The sequence below is a fragment of the Camelina sativa genome, chromosome 8, assembly GCF_000633955.1.
Source record: "Camelina sativa cultivar DH55 chromosome 8, Cs, whole genome shotgun sequence".
Classification (NCBI taxonomy): domain Eukaryota; kingdom Viridiplantae; phylum Streptophyta; class Magnoliopsida; order Brassicales; family Brassicaceae; genus Camelina; species Camelina sativa.
Genome location: NC_025692.1, coordinates 25961138 through 25976546, shown reverse-complemented (window position 1 = coordinate 25976546; position 15409 = coordinate 25961138). Strand labels below are relative to the sequence as shown.

Below are 15409 nucleotides of genomic sequence, written 5' to 3'. Positions count from 1 at the left end.
GGGATAAACCAAAAAGGTTTTATATGATAAAAGTTGGAAAAAATCATAAGGCCGAGAAGTTTAAAGTTTAAACAATAAAAACAATAATGAGAGTCCAATTGCTTTTGGATAACAAAAAAAAAAAACAAAAGGCCCAAAAGAGTTAAAAAAAAAAGAAAATAAAAAAAGAAAAAAAAAAGAAGTCGCAGAAACAATCATCGGATCACGCTCAAAGCGTTTCTTTTTCACTCTCTCTGCTTCTTCTCTCTCTCTCAGAGAATGCAATCGTGAAAGCCCTAAACCCGCCGTGAAAGAAGAAGAGGAAGAAGATGGATCGCAAGGGAAAGGGTAAACAGGTCGCCGCTTCCGGCGGAAAGAAGAGGAGAAACACCGTCGAATTCAGAGATGAAGGTTTGAGGATTAAGAAGCGGAAAAACCCTCAAGTTCTTCAGTTCTTCGAGGAATCCGCTGAAGTTGGCTACTACGGAGGCAGCTCCGACGAAGATGATGACGGATTAGGTTTCCTTAACGGTAATTTCTCTTCTCTGGTTTCGTTGATTTTTTTTTTCTTCCTTGCATGTGTTCATTGCTTCGTTTCGTATCTTGTGAGGACTCCTATTTTTTCACATTTGATGGTTTATGTCTTCTTTTTTTGTTTCTACTTAGATTTTTACCTTGTAAAGTATCGATTTTTAGGTCATCTCTGTGGAATCTAGGGTTTTTTGTTTGATTTTTCGAGCTGTTTTGTCTAGTTTTAAGGTTTACATACTCTTTAAAGGTTGAACATTGCAGAAATTTTCCACCTTTATTTGACTACTCATCTGAAGCAGATATGGAAGACGAACCTGAGGTTGAAGAGAGTGGTAAGGCTGGCAAGGGAGAAAAGGGCAACTCCTCTTTTGTTTTTCCAAAGGAAGAAGATATTAACGAGGAAGAGTTTGATAGGATAATGGAAGAAAGATACAAGCCAGGTTCTGGTTTTCTTAGATATGCTGATGATGATGTGAAAGATTCCATTGAGATGGATGCTCTTGCTCCAACTTCCAAGGATCCTCCAATTTGGAAAGTCAAGTGTGCGGTATGTTGTTTTAACTAAGGGGTTACTTATGCTTTAACCCAGTTTGTTCCTACTTCTGCTGACTCCTTTTTGATTTTCAACTGTAGATTGGACGGGAAAAGCATTCGGTTTTCTGTCTCATGCACAAATTTGTTGAGATGAAGAAGACAGGCACCAAATTGCAGATCATATCTGTCTTCTTTGTGGACCATGTCAAGGGTTTTATTTTCATAGAAGCGGAAAAAGAACGTGACGTTCTCGAGGTATTGAACATTTTAGCATACCTATGTTGGAATATTGTCGTACTTATCTTAAAGTTTGGAGGATGTTGCTTGGGGATAATCATTATGTGTATGATATTCTGATTTGTCTTATTTTCCTAGGCATGCAACAATTTAACTGGTATATACGCTACTCGGATGGTGTTAGTTTCTAAAGCCGAAACTCCAAATCTGCTAACTGTCCAGAGAAAAACAAAAAAAGTTTCTGAGGGAACATGGGCTCGTGTTAAGAATGGTAAATACAAAGGAGATCTTGCTCAGGTACAATTTCCTTTGCTGTATATGTTTCTTTTTCAGCTTGTTGTCTTCGTAAGGGTAAGGCTAACTAATTTGTTTATGCTCTGTATCCTTGTAGATTGTGGCTGTGAGTGACACTCGAAAAAAAGCATTAATAAAGTTAATTCCGAGGATTGATATTCAGGCCTTGACCCAAAAATATGTAGCTACCCTGTTTTCCCTCTCGTTTATTTGTCTATGCCTCTATTTATTGTGTTTGTTCATGTCATCTCATTGTTTGCTCTGTGCTTTGTCGTTAACTTTCTTGCGCAGGGTGGGGGAGTTACTATCAAAAAAGGCCAGACTCCAGCTCCAAGATTGATCAGTTCAAGCGAGCTCGAGTAAAATGCTTGATCTTTTCTTCTTCTTTTGTAAATAGTTACCAACTTTCTAATTTTCTTGTCCCCTCTTTAATCACAGGGAGTTCAGACCTCTCATTCAAGTGAGGCGAGATCGTGATACTGGAATGACGTTTGAGCATCTTGATAGCCTGATGCTGAAAGATGGGTATCTCTATAAAAAAGTATCCTTAGATTCATTATCTTCCTGGGGGGTTATACCATCGAAGGAGGAGATACTAAAATTTACGCCTGTAGACCGAAAAGAAACTGGTGATGTAGAGTGGATTTCTGAAATTTATGGTGAAGAAAAGAAGAAAAATATTCTTCCAACTGGCAGAGGGGGTGGGAAAGGAGAAGGATCAGGGGGTGGAAAAGGAGAAGGATCAGGGGGTGGAAAAGGAGAAGGGTCATCAGAATCTAAGTCAGAAAGTAGCTATGAGTTATATAATCTAGTTTGTTTCAGGTGAGGCATCCATAACTGTACTTCTAGTAAGTCTTGGTTGTAATTCATATGTTAAGCACTTTCATATCTTTCCCTTTGTAGTCGAAAAGATTTTGGTCTGATTGTGGGTGTGGATGACAAAGGTGACGGTTACAAGGTATGTAGTTATTCACCATCTCATTATACCCTATGTCCTGTCTCTGATGAGTTGCAAAATATTCCAGGTTCTGAAAGAAGGTTTGGATGGACCCGCTGTAGTCTCTGTTGGAAAAAAGGAAATGCAGAATGGACCATTCGATTCAAAATTCACTGCCTTGGATCTGAATAACAAACAAATATCAATTAATGATGTTGTGAAGATTTCCAAAGGCCCATCCGAGGTGTGATTATAAATTTCTTATTCTTGTTTGTTTCAGTTGCACCTTTCTTTCCCATAATGAGGTGAACAATTTTGTGTAAAAACTTCTTACTTTTCAAATCACAAATTCAGGGTAAACAAGGAGTTGTAAGGCAAGTATACAGAGGGATCATATTTCTTTATGATGAGAGCGAGGAAGAAAATGGTGGATATTTCTGCTGCAAATCACAATCGTGTGAGAAAGTTAAACTCTTTACTGAAGATTCCAATGAGAAGGTAAGATAGCTCAGTCCCTGCAGCTATCTTTTGATACAATTGCTAGTTCTTTGTGTTCTGATGATATTCTGTTTTTTGCAGACTGGTGGATTTGATGCTTCAGCTTTTGGAGATTCTGTATCTTCCCCAAAATCGCCACTATCTCCTGAAAAAGAGTGGCAGCCCAGGGAAAAATACAGTAACTGTATGTATGGAGGGTTATTATAATCTAGCTTCTTTTTACTACCTTAGGCTTCTCACAAATGATTATCAAATGCAGCCAATAAAGGAGACAGAGGTGGCATGTATTCTATTGGCCAAAAGCTGAGGATACGTGTTGGTCCATTGAAGGGGTATCTCTGCCGTGTAATAGCTTTACGCTATTCTGATGTTACAGTCAAGCTTGATTCCCAGCATAAGCTTTTAACAGGTTTGTTTTCATGCTTTTACTCCTTTGATTCAATACTCTTCTGCTGCGCTTCTGAATATTTCTGATGATGCATTTCAGTTAAAAGTGAGCATCTTGCTGAGGTTCGCGACAGAAACACTGTGTTAAGTACAAGGTAAGTTCACATGAATCTCTTCAGACTCTTGACTTCTTCCTTGCATAATTTCATTGTCCTTTCTGTCAAATACCAACTTCTCTAACACACTGTTTGTTTGTTATATAAGTGGGGATCCGGGGAGTGGTTCCTTTCAACCTTTTGACATGCTTGGAACAGAAGGCAGCTCTGGAGGTTGGTGTTTCTTGTGCACGTTCAAAATTCTTTTCAATTCGTCTGCAATTACTTATTGCATACCTGCGTTGTGGTTAAATGCCCTGAAGTATTTGAACATTTGCAAGTCACCTATCCCATTTCCTCATAACTGTTCTCCTCTCTCATATGGTAGACTGGACGAAAGGAGTGGGCACGTCAGGAGAGGTTGGTAACTGGAATATAGGAGCTGCGTCTACTGATTTGTAAGTCTATTTTCCCAAAAGTAGATATGGTTTCCTTGGTTTTAATTGGATATACCTCGAATTTGGATCTAGTTCCTTCAGATTTTATTGCTGGGGTGTAAACAAACTATAGGTGTGATACGCTTTCTTCGGCTGATCTTTGTGTTGGTTCCTTCTCCGGTTGGTTTTGTTTATTTGTTGGATTTTGTCCGTTGGTATTAAAAGTTAAGGCAGGAGAGCCTCAATATTGAACGTATAATGGTTTAACTGTGCCGTGACGCGTGTGTTGATACTATATGAATTATGAATTTCTTACTGAGCTGATTTGTTGAAATCGCTGTTTCAAAATTTTGATCTCATGTCTTTGTTACAGGAACACATGGGGCAGTAAGCCTACGTCTGACATTTCAGTAAGTATTGAACTTGATATTTTAATGTTGTTACTTTTATAGTTTCAAGGGGGACAAGGAACTTGCAGATTCTAGATGTCTCAAGGTTTCTTACTTTGCAGTTTCAGCAGCCGACAGTTCCGGATGATAATACTTCAACGTGGGCCAATGCAGCAGCTGAGAACAAATCGTCCTCGGCTAGTGATCAACCTGGTGGTTGGAATTCCTGGGATAAACCACCTGCTTCTGAAGCTGGTACTGTTGGTGGGTGGGGAGATGCAGTTGCTTCAAAAGTTGAAGCTTCTTCGTGGGAACAAGGAGCTTCTACTTCCAATGTTGCAGATTTAGGTTCCTGGGGCACGCACGGTAGAAGCTCTGATGGTAATAAGCAAGCAGAGGACTCAGTATGGGGTAAACTATGTGAAGCTTCTGAATCTGGTTTGGAAAAGGGAAATGGAGATTCTAATTGGGGTAACAAATATGGAAATTCCAGCGCAAGTAACAAAGAGGGAGTTTCCTGGGGACAACAGGATAAAGGCTTTGACGGGAGCAAGGGAGACTCTGCATGGGATAATCAAGGTGGAGGTTTTGGTTCAGGAGAGAGAAAAGATGGTTCTTCTGGTTGGACTAAGTCAGCAGAAGATTCCAATGCCAGTAGTAAGGGAGTTCCTGGCTGGGGTAAACCAGATGATGGGTCTTCATGGGGTAATCAGGATAAAGGAGGGTCCTCATGTGTTGAACCTAACGGTGGTTCTTCATGGAGTAAGCAAGACGGGGGATCGTGGGACAAAAAGGACGACGGAGGTTCATCATGGGGTAAGAAAGATGATGGTCATAAGGATGACGGAGGATCTTCATGGGGTAAAAAAGTTGATGGAGGATCTTCTTGGGGCAAAAAGGATGATGGAGGATCATCATGGAGTAAGAAGGATGATGGTGGATCTTCTTGGGAAAAAACGGATGATGGAGGATCATCATGGGGTAAGAAGAATGACGGAGGATCATCATGGGGTGAGAAGAATGGCGGAGGATCGTCGTGGGATAAGAAAGATGACGGTCACAAGGATAACGGAGGATCTTTATGCGCTAAAAATGTTGACGGAGGATCTTCTTGGGGAAAAAAGGATGATGGAGGATCATCATGGGGCAAGAAGGATGATATAGGATCATCATGGGCTAAAAATGTTGACGGAGGATCTTCTTGGGAAAAAAAGGATGATGGAGGATCATCATGGGGCAAGAAGGATGATGGAGGATCTTCATGGGCCAAAAATGTTGACGGGGGATCTTCTTGGGGGAAAAAGAATGATGGAGGATCTTCTTGGGGAAAAAAGGACGATGGAGGATCTTCTTGGGGAAAAAAGGACGATGGAGGATCTTCTTGGGGAAAAAAGGACGATGGAGGATCGTCGTGGAATAACAAGGATGATGGAGGGTACTCGGGACAAACATTTGATAGGGGAGGACGTGGGTTTGGTGGGAGAAGAGGAGGTCGTCGAGGTGGCAGGGATCAGTCTGGGAGGGGAAGATCCTTCAGTAATTCTGAGGTTAGTTTAAGAAGAAACTTTTTGATTTTGATTTTGTAGTCTATGTTGTAGTCTCTCATATTGTAAATTTCCAATGGTTGTAGGATCCAACTCCATGGAATAAACCAAGTGGCGGATCTAGCTGGGGCAAGCAAGACGGTGTTAGTGGCAATGGTTCTGCCTGGAGTAAGCAGATTGATACTAGTGGTGGATCAAGCTGGGGCAGGCAGAATGATGGTGATTCTAAACCTTGGAATGAACACAATGTTGGTGGTCGTGGGTTTGGTGGATCTAGCTGGGGCAAGCAAGACGGTATTGGTGGCAATGGTTCTGCCTGGGGTAAGCAGAATGATACTAGTGGTGGATCAAGCTGGGGCAGGCAGAATGATGGTGATTCCAAACCTTGGAATGATCACAATGGTGCTGGTCGTGGGTTTGGTGGAAGAAGGGGAGGAACGGGATTCCGAGGAGGTTTCCGTGGAGGTAGAAACCAATCAGGTAGAGAAGGAGGAAGGTCCTTTGATGGTGATCAATCATCTAGCTGGAAAACAGACAATCAAGAAAACACTTGGAAGAGCGACCAAAGTGGTGGATCAGACTGGAAAAAAGGTTGGGGAGAGAATTCAAACGGTAGCAAGCCGTCCGGTTCGTCCTCTGGTGGTTGTGCCGGGAACTGGCCTAGCTGGGATACTAACTCAAAGAAAGAAACCAATGATAAACCGGGAAACGAAAGCAAATCAGCTTGGGGTACCATTAACGATCAGGCGAATACCGGTAACAGCACTGACAGTTGGAACAAGAAGCCTAACAGTGATGTTGGAACGAGTGGAGAAGCTGATATCGCATGGGGCGGCAAAACTAATGCAGTATCGTCCTCACCTAGTGGCTCGGCAGCGTGGGGAACCGGTGACAAAAAATCTGGATGGTAAAAAAGAAATCCCGAATTGACTTGTAATTAAACCTTCACTATCTCTATCTCTATCTCTATCTAAGTCTCAACTCTAAAACACTAGTTAAACGCCATGAGGTGTGTCTTTATTTAGTCTCTGAACTTTCCTTTTTTGGCCCTCATAGTTCAGTTTGTTTTTGCCGTTGCTAAGACTGATCAAGGACCGATTTTGTAGCGCTTTATAATGGCATTATTTGCAGCTTTTTGTATACTTGGGTAACTCTTCTATAACGCTTACTTGAGAAACAGTACCACTTAAAACTGTGTTGACTTTAGTCGAATTGAAACAGCATTATTGTTGTTTTAAATTAATGATTAAAACATGACGAAAATCATTAAAGGAAGCTGAGAGCTTCTTGAAGTTGACTTGTTACCTAACTTAAGTTGGTCATTACTCCCATCAAACTCAGTTCCCTTATTTTAATTGCAAATATAGATTGTAGAAAATTAGAATAAATCATTCAGATGACGGTCAACAATGAAGAAAAATAGCTAATTAGAAGTCCCTATTTCATATACCTCTCTATTCTTTCCCCCCTTTAAATTAAATCCAAAACAATATGAAGATTCCTCCAGCCAATTGATAAGCCCCAATTTGGGACCAAAAAAGTGAAGGCATCAAACAAGAACAAAAATACTTTATAAATTTCCCATCTTTTACAACTTGCAAGTGCGTTTGTACCTTATATAATCTGTATATAATACGTATGTATATTCGATTTTTCATATATTTTTTTTTGTACTAAAAATAAGAAACCGGTGAACCAATAAATTAATTATCATCTCGTATGGTGTGGAATATACCAATATAAAATGACGATAAATAGAATCGACCAGACTTGTCCTGGCCTTGGAGCCACCGCACCGCTATTGTTACCGAATATCACTGTGAAAATGCCGTCATCACTGTCGCTGCTGCCGCCACCGCCGCCGGGTCCACTTTTACTGTAACCGCGTGTGATGGTCCCACCACCGTCCGTCATTCCGGAAAAACTTCCTCCCTGGCCGTTTCTTCCACTACACCACCGAACCATGTTATTATTATTATCAACAACCATAATAATGTTATTATAATAACACTAATTCGTTGTGAGTGTGTGTTTGTCAAAAGATTCTAACACAGTAACATGAGTCTTTGATCAAATGGACGAATCAATGTAAAAGTTCAAAAGTGGGAGTAAAGAAGAAAAACAAGTTGCTCCATAACAGCATCGTTAACATATTAGAGTTTATGACTTTTAAGTTTATTTGAGTAAATAAGATTGAAATTGACGACCCCAAATAGCTTCCTAAGTTAGCTACCTCCAGCAAACCGGTCAATAATTAACTAGTAAATCCGGGGAAACTAAATTAAAGTAGGTTGACAAAGAATATAGAACTTTTGAAAGCAAGAGAGAATCCTCCATCCTTCTTCTAACATATACTTTACTTTTGCAAAAGAGGGTCAAATGTTAAGTTCTAACAAATTAAATTTTGAAAACGATAAAAAAATACATGCACCAAGTAGGTCACGGAGACGCATACATACATATACGTGACTGTTTATTCCACCCTACATCTAAGTAGATCGAATCTATATAATATATAGTCTTCGGAAAGGTCCCACTAGGTATTGTTTTTTTTTTTGCTGGAAAGCAGATGACTGAATAAGGGAATATATCAAAAATATAAAACCCATTTATAAAGGCAATTTTATTGGTCTATTTGATCCGATAATCAAACCCTAATTCAATGTGTCTTCATACCTTGAATTAAATAAAATGAAGAAGAACTATTGCACAAGGAAATGAATCTTTTTATTTTCGTGAGAAAAAAACTTGTTTTCTGAGGGTTTAGAGATATACCAAGTTGCTAAAGAATGAAACACTAAACCCTAAATTTATGAAGAACTTGCTATTAAGGACATGAATCTTTTTTGTTTTGTTGAGATATAAAGATATTCCATATCGTCCAACAAAGAAAACCACTAAACCCTAATTTGGTGAAGAAATGGTATTAAGGAAATGAATGTTTTTAATAGCTTTCATATCTCTATTTGTATGTAAAAGAGGAATTAGTTACGATAAAGCATCAGGAAAAGCATATAGACACTATAGAATGGCTTTTTTGGTTTCTTTTTTTCTAATCTTTTTAGAAATTTAGATCTCCGATCCACACGCTTCGCACGTGGGAGACTATGAAAAAAAAAGTGAAAAAGAAAGAAAGGCTTTATGCATGTTCATGTTAACGTCATGGTTCTCTTTTATCGCCATTTCGTACAATACCTCGACACTTAAGTGTGCAACTCACCTAAAATCCGAAACATCCAAGACATGCATAATACTCCTACACTATCCTGTGTTTATTTCCCTTTACGTCCGAGATATATAATATATAGTTTTGTGGGGGGAAAAATTACTCGCAAGTCGCAACAAAATAATATTTATACTTTTTTTGGTAAAAATGATGATTAAATTATAGTGAAGAAGCTTATCTTCAGATTTTGAGAAAAAAAGTCAGTTAGGTAAAGCAAAAGTAAAGATATATAACAATAGACAAACCAAAATTATTTTTAGGATAGTAATCGTTTTTGTAAGTCATTAGTAAAAAGAATACCACGAAGTTTTCGAAATTCTCACGAATTAAGTAAAAAATATTAGGCATAAAATATGTTTGTAAGAATGATAATATTGTAAGAAAAATATATTCTTGATTAGTATCAGTAAAAGAATAATAATTAAAATAATAGAATAAAGAATAGGGGCAAAACCGTAATTAAAAAGATGCTGGTTTGGGTGGAGGAAGCAATACTAGAGTAGTTAATAGTACGATTATCATACCTGGGATCGCCGAAAACGCCGGCGTTGACCGTGAGCTGGTCAATGATAGCGGCGGCTTTAGGCTGAACACTGGTGGCTCTGGCGTAAGCTGGGCTCACTCCGTCACCTGACGGCACGAAAAACGCTCCGTTAATCATCACGTCACCTTCCGTTCTCCAGTTCCATCCCGACCAATGTTTCTCGTTTGAGTCCACGCGCTTCGTCACCTTTCACAAACAACAACACAGCGCGTGTGAACCAAAGTGTCAACATCATAGACGACAAAATAATGTAACCGGTTAAATAAGACTCGGCCGGCGCGTAGGGTTACTCTCAAGTGGCCCAACATTGCATGACACGTCAGAAAATAAAGCACACACCGACCCCATAATATACTTATCCAGTTTTTAAAAGAGAGCTTTTAGGACAAAACATTCAAATAACATTTTATTTTGAAATTATTGGATATGTTGTAAACTTGTAATATTTTTGTAAAATCGATTTGTTGTATATAATATGTATGTACCTCTTTGGCATTAGGATCAATAGGTGCGGTGTAACGGTTACCCTGACTGTTGATCGTAGGGCTAGCACTTCCGCCTATTGCATACATCTCCCACGCCGTGAAATCGTTGTTCACCACGTGGATATAACCATGCCTACACCGTGGCATCCTCTGCACGAGCCCTTCCCCGAAATGGTTGAATGCTATTGTTACTTGCATTCCCTTGTCCGCCGTGTACCTTTTTTTTAATAACAAATTTGGGTTAAATTGATAAATTTGAAAAGTTTACGTTTTAGTTAGAATATGAATGAAACTAAGGGGTTTAAAGAGGAAATAATTACCGGTCGTCGTGACCTAAGAGCATAACCTCGTCGTGATGAAAGAAATAGTTGTTGGAAACTGTGACGGCGGTGGAAGCGAGGATGACGTCGATGAGTCCGTCGGTACAGTACCCGAGAGAGCAGTGATCGATCCAAATGTGATGCGAAGCTGAAACTGAGATTCCGTCTCCGTCAGAGAGTCCTCGGAACCCGACGTGAGTCGGCGACGAAGCGACCAGTGTGTTCCCCGAGGGTTTACAATGGTGAATGTGGACATTGTGGATGATGACGTGGCTCACTTGCTGGATCGTGAGGCAACCATGTCCGGTGATTTGGATGTTCGTTCCTCGCCCATCGATTGTTTTGTAGCTCCCGATGATGAGCTCGTGTTTGAGTTTGATTCCCATGTCGCCTGAGAAAACGATCCAGAGTGGTTCCGGCTGGATCACGGCGTGTCGAAGTGTTCCAGGAACTGGGTTAGCCGCGTCGTTGTCGGAGGAATCGGTGACGAGGTAAAAGCGACCGCCTTTTCCTCCGAGTGTGCCTTGTCCGAAACCAATTGAGCAATCGGCTAGTCGTTGGCGATTTGCTGCCCAGTTTGGGTCGCAGCGCCAACAATCGTCGATTGGGTTTCCTGTGATGCAAGAAGGTATTGGCGACGACGCCGTCGTCCCGTCGTCTTGTTGGTAAGTTAGAAGCTGTCTTCTTGATAAAGAGTCGTTGAGTTTTCTGCATTGAGAAACAGAGAACGTTAAAGAAACAGAGGAAATTGCTCTGTTTTTTGGTAATGCCAAAAACAGAGGTTTTAAAAGATTCAAACTTTTATCAAATTTAAGTTGAATTACTTGATAATTACAAAGACCCTGATGATAAAACATGAAAGTGAATTAAACCCTGCTAATGAAATAGAATATAACGTAGGAAAAGTCATACCTTTTAACATTAAGAACAACATGTTCAGGGAATGGGTGTTGGTGTGGGAGAGAAAGATTGAAGATTGATGATGAGGTTGATGCTCTTCCATGGTGGGAGAGAGAAAGCAAGAGGCAAAACCAGATAATGCCAATGCACGTTGGTTTTTGAAGACTATGGATCCTCCTCTCATGAGCCACCATTATTAACTTTCTTCTCTCTCTCTCTCTCCTATTTATTATCTCTTTCTGAAAAGACCAGCAGAATTTAGAAACTGAAGTTTCTTAATATATCGGTTTTATGGGGATTTGTGCAAATTTGGGTTATATAATAAACAAAAGGTCAAAAGAATGTTATTTGTGTTTTCCTTTCCTATCTCTCTATAGTTTGTTTCAAGTAGAAGAAAAGAAAATTTAGAGAGTGTGTGAAAGGAGAGAGAGAATCCTTTAAAGTGCTTAATCAAAACTATTTCTCTCTCCTTTCTCCCAATCTGATTCTTACTTTTGTAAGAGTGACTCAGTTTATAACTTGCATTACCCAATCATCTACACATCCTTCTCTCCAATACAATCTTTTCTATGTATTTAGCCGCCTTTACATGTCATTCACTAGTTACGGGACAAAAATATGCTATTTTATAAACATGAACGTAGAAGAACGAATTCTTACCTCGAAAAAACTCGAACGCAACGCAAGAATTCTCTTTGTGGAAGATTTATTGACTCGATTTTGACCCGCACTACTAGAGCAAAAACCCCAAATTTATACACATAAAGACAGATTCGTTTGTGACGACGATCTTGATCATCACATTTTTAAATTTCATATATATATATATATACATATTTGTTTTTTTTGTGTGTGCACAATATATATATATATATATATATATATTTGTTTCTGATGGAAAGTTTACCATACATGGAAAGTTTTTGTGTTCGCAATCTCGTATATGGGAACCTAAAAGATTACCGAATGTTTAGAGAATGGTAAGACACTTTAGAAAATTATCCTTTTTATTAATTGCAAACTTTATAAGGGTTATAAATAAGATGAGGCTTTTTTTTGTCAAGAGGTTAAAACTTAAAACAAAATAAGGCAGCTTTTGAGGATTCCTTTCTAGTTACTAAAACGTGCAGAGAATTTTTTTTATCGGTATGAACCGTTTGAATTTATAAAGTTTTCAGTTCTTTCCAAGTAACAAATTTAACCCAAAAAAAAAAAACCATGGAAAACTATTTGTCTCATTTCACCAAATTATTATTTAGCATTTGAGACAAACTTATTAGTACGACCAATGATTATTGTTTTGAATTTTCGGTAAGTAAAAATGGGTGATGAAAAGAAAAAAGAACAATACTCAATAGAGTTTTGACCTAGAGATGCTAATTTTACCACCTAACCCATAACTTCGTCTCTTTTAATCGAGTGTTTTATTTGAAGTTATTTTTTCATCAAATGTATCTCTCGATCGAGTTCAGTAAATGTAACCACTACTAAAGAAATCGAACTAGTGTAATTAAGTTGTGATTAGTTTTGAATTTTGGTAAGCCAATAATATGTCGGATGCTAATTATAATGATCGACAAAGATGGCTCCCCTCCAACAACTTATCCGTATACAATTATTATTGATTTCAATTGGAGTATTTCTTATGGAGAATGTAATCAAAGAAAAGAACAAAAAAAATATATTGAAATTGTGAAATAAAATATAAACAATCCGAGGAAAGTGATAGGGTTATAAGAAAGAAATAAAAAGGAAATAATGTACCATCAATTCAATAAAATCGGCTATGTGTATAAGAGATCTGTACAACTTGGTATTTCTTTTGGTGAGATTCTAGGCCAACTTGGCATTGTTAATGAATTTTATTAATTAACACGGTTTTAGGCAAAATATGTAATGTATATAATTTATACTTGTTTAGGAGAATACCTTTGACGTGAAACTACAACTACATGACCAGCTGTATAATGATGGACACATATAGAGGTGTTCATTTCCCATAAACCCAAGTGTTTCTGATTCCAACCAAATTTATAATTTTTATCCAAAAACTGATAAAAATTGGAATTTGGTTAACATGGTTACAAAACCGAATTAAATTCCAAACAATTGAAATGCCAGAAGAAATATGAAAAAAAAATGGCTTATGGGCTATGGCCAGTTTATTTGAAGCCCAAATAAAGAAAAAAAATTTAAGAGGACCCTAACTTACACCAGCCCAAATATATAAGGCGATTGATGAATTTTGTAATCAGAAAAGTGAACCGGTTATATCAAACCAGCCCGGGTGATTTTTTAATTTTGTAATCAGATAAGTGAACCGGTTTGCCGCCGAGGCAACCGTCCGTAGTATCTTTCAGTCTTCTTCGATAGAGAGAATCTAGGGTTTGTGGAAACGAGGCAGTCAGTTCTCGTCGGATCCCCCACAACCACATCCGTAAGCGGAGCGACAGCTTTGTGAGTCTCCGAATTCGTGAATTCACAGTGGCGTCGATTTGCTTGAGGAGACATTTGTTGATTTCCAGTTTCCTTTGAAATCACGAATTCTGAAAGCTCAGAGAGAGAGAGAGAGAGACGATTCCTGCTATCGTGTTACTCGTAAGTTAACTTCGTTTCCCAATCGCGACTCCAAATTTGTTTAGCTTTTAGTGGAATCGAAGTATGAGTGAGGTTTATTTGTGGAATCGTTGATGTGCGTCTGATTTAGTAGCCGGGTGTGTCCAGTTTCCGAGAAACCAGAGGTCAGGTGAGGGGATGGTATAGCAGATGAAAGGATGGTGCTAACTGAATTGAGCCTTGACTACTCAAATAGGGGTTTAGGTTCTCAAAAGGTTAAAATTTTTCCAGACCTGAACCAACAATTCATTCCATTTTCTCCGCTGCTGTTACTAATTGGTTTACAACTTGCAGGATCCTGTTAAAGAAATGAACAGAGAGGAGATGCAGCAGAAAGAAAATATGCTATTCTCTTCTCAGGAGTTTGCTCAAAAGCTACAAAAGGTATTGCCTTTCACTTTGTTCTTGTTGAATCGTGGCGTACTGTATGATTCTGATTCGGTTGCTGTGTTTGATTTTGATTTCTCAGGAGAACATGACACTGATGAAAGCCTTAGCACACCGAAAGTAAATATCCTGTTTTCGTTGGAATGTGTAGGCTTTTGAGTTTCATATACGTTTTTTTTTTTTTTTAATTGGTTATCTTGGTTTTGTTTTTGTGGTTACAGTAAAATAGTCGAGTTGAGTGGTATTGAGTTTCAGAAACTGAGGATCAACTTACGGAGTGTGCAAGAAAAGAATTTGCAGCTTGCGCAGGCAAACAGTCAGATGTTGGCGGTGTGTTTCATCTTTCTATTGATTTTGAGATGATTTTTAGATTATTTGAAACTATATGATTAAACAAGGCTTCATTGTCCTTTTTCTTGTTTTTCTTTTCAGGAACTCAATACAAGTAGAGACAGAGTAAGCTTTTCTAGAACTGAAATCTCTCAAACTGAGTCTTTCTTGATTTGTCATATTACAAGTTCTTCAATCAATTGGCATTGTCTGTATTTTTTTCAGCTCAAGGAACTCCAGCATGAACTTGGCTGCAAGAATGCATTACTTAAGGTCAAGAAACAGCTTGAGGCAAGTTATCCCCTTGGTTTGTAAATTTTCCATCGACTATAGTTTATCTGAGAAAAAGTTAAAACAATGAGAATTTTTTGTTATCTAATTTCGTCCAGGAGCAAACGCTTCCACGTACAGATCATGCATCGAAAGACAAGGTGCTTACTTGAATTTTCCTTTCTCACATTCTCAGAATAGGAATCTATCACCTTTTGTTCAACATCGTTTTCACACTATTTGGCTTTGTTAATGACGTCAAGGTTTTAGCAAACGCTTCTGATGGGGATTGCAAAACCTTTCAGGTGCATGACATGAATCAAAAAGATACCAAAAGAAAGCGGACGTCGAGGATAAAACGTAAACTGTTTTGCTTAGATTCATTGTTTATGCTAGAAACCGCTTCGCATCCTTACTCTATATTGTTTCTTCTTCAGCTTCAGGAAGTGCCGACGTCAAGCCAATACAC

At 38.6% G+C, this 15409-nt stretch overlaps 3 protein-coding genes across 3 annotated transcripts in view; 2 read left to right on the top strand and 1 right to left on the bottom strand.

Annotated features, from left to right (window-relative positions):
* LOC104708689 (protein RNA-directed DNA methylation 3-like) lies at window positions 175-7004 on the top strand. Its single transcript, XM_010425293.1, has 18 exons — window positions 175-510; window positions 810-1057; window positions 1144-1299; window positions 1420-1578; window positions 1673-1756; window positions 1867-1934; window positions 2014-2397; window positions 2479-2533; window positions 2601-2756; window positions 2867-3010; window positions 3092-3194; window positions 3270-3419; window positions 3498-3552; window positions 3662-3726; window positions 3881-3950; window positions 4303-4339; window positions 4441-5865; window positions 5949-7004. Exons 1-18 carry the CDS (start codon window positions 309-311, stop codon window positions 6771-6773), a joined length of 4386 nt encoding a protein of 1461 aa, XP_010423595.1. The 5' UTR covers window positions 175-308; the 3' UTR covers window positions 6774-7004.
* On the bottom strand, window positions 7414-12076 carry LOC104708688 (probable pectate lyase 13). Its single transcript, XM_010425291.2, has 6 exons — window positions 11998-12076; window positions 11350-11576; window positions 10438-11145; window positions 10118-10334; window positions 9613-9818; window positions 7414-7810 (listed from the first exon to the last, which is right to left on the bottom strand). Exons 2-6 carry the CDS (start codon window positions 11529-11531, stop codon window positions 7573-7575), a joined length of 1551 nt encoding a protein of 516 aa, XP_010423593.1. The 5' UTR covers window positions 11532-11576; window positions 11998-12076; the 3' UTR covers window positions 7414-7572.
* Window positions 13665-15409, top strand: part of LOC104709946 — a 4051-nt gene continuing 2306 nt past the window's right edge. Inside the window, exons 1-9 of the mRNA XM_010426481.2 lie at window positions 13665-14168; window positions 14248-14337; window positions 14423-14460; window positions 14562-14670; window positions 14773-14796; window positions 14896-14961; window positions 15060-15101; window positions 15204-15300; window positions 15378-15409. Of these exons, the coding sequence (XP_010424783.1) occupies window positions 14112-14168; window positions 14248-14337; window positions 14423-14460; window positions 14562-14670; window positions 14773-14796; window positions 14896-14961; window positions 15060-15101; window positions 15204-15300; window positions 15378-15409 (555 nt within the window). The 5' untranslated portion in view covers window positions 13665-14111. The remainder of the gene's footprint in view (window positions 14169-14247; window positions 14338-14422; window positions 14461-14561; window positions 14671-14772; window positions 14797-14895; window positions 14962-15059; window positions 15102-15203; window positions 15301-15377) is intronic.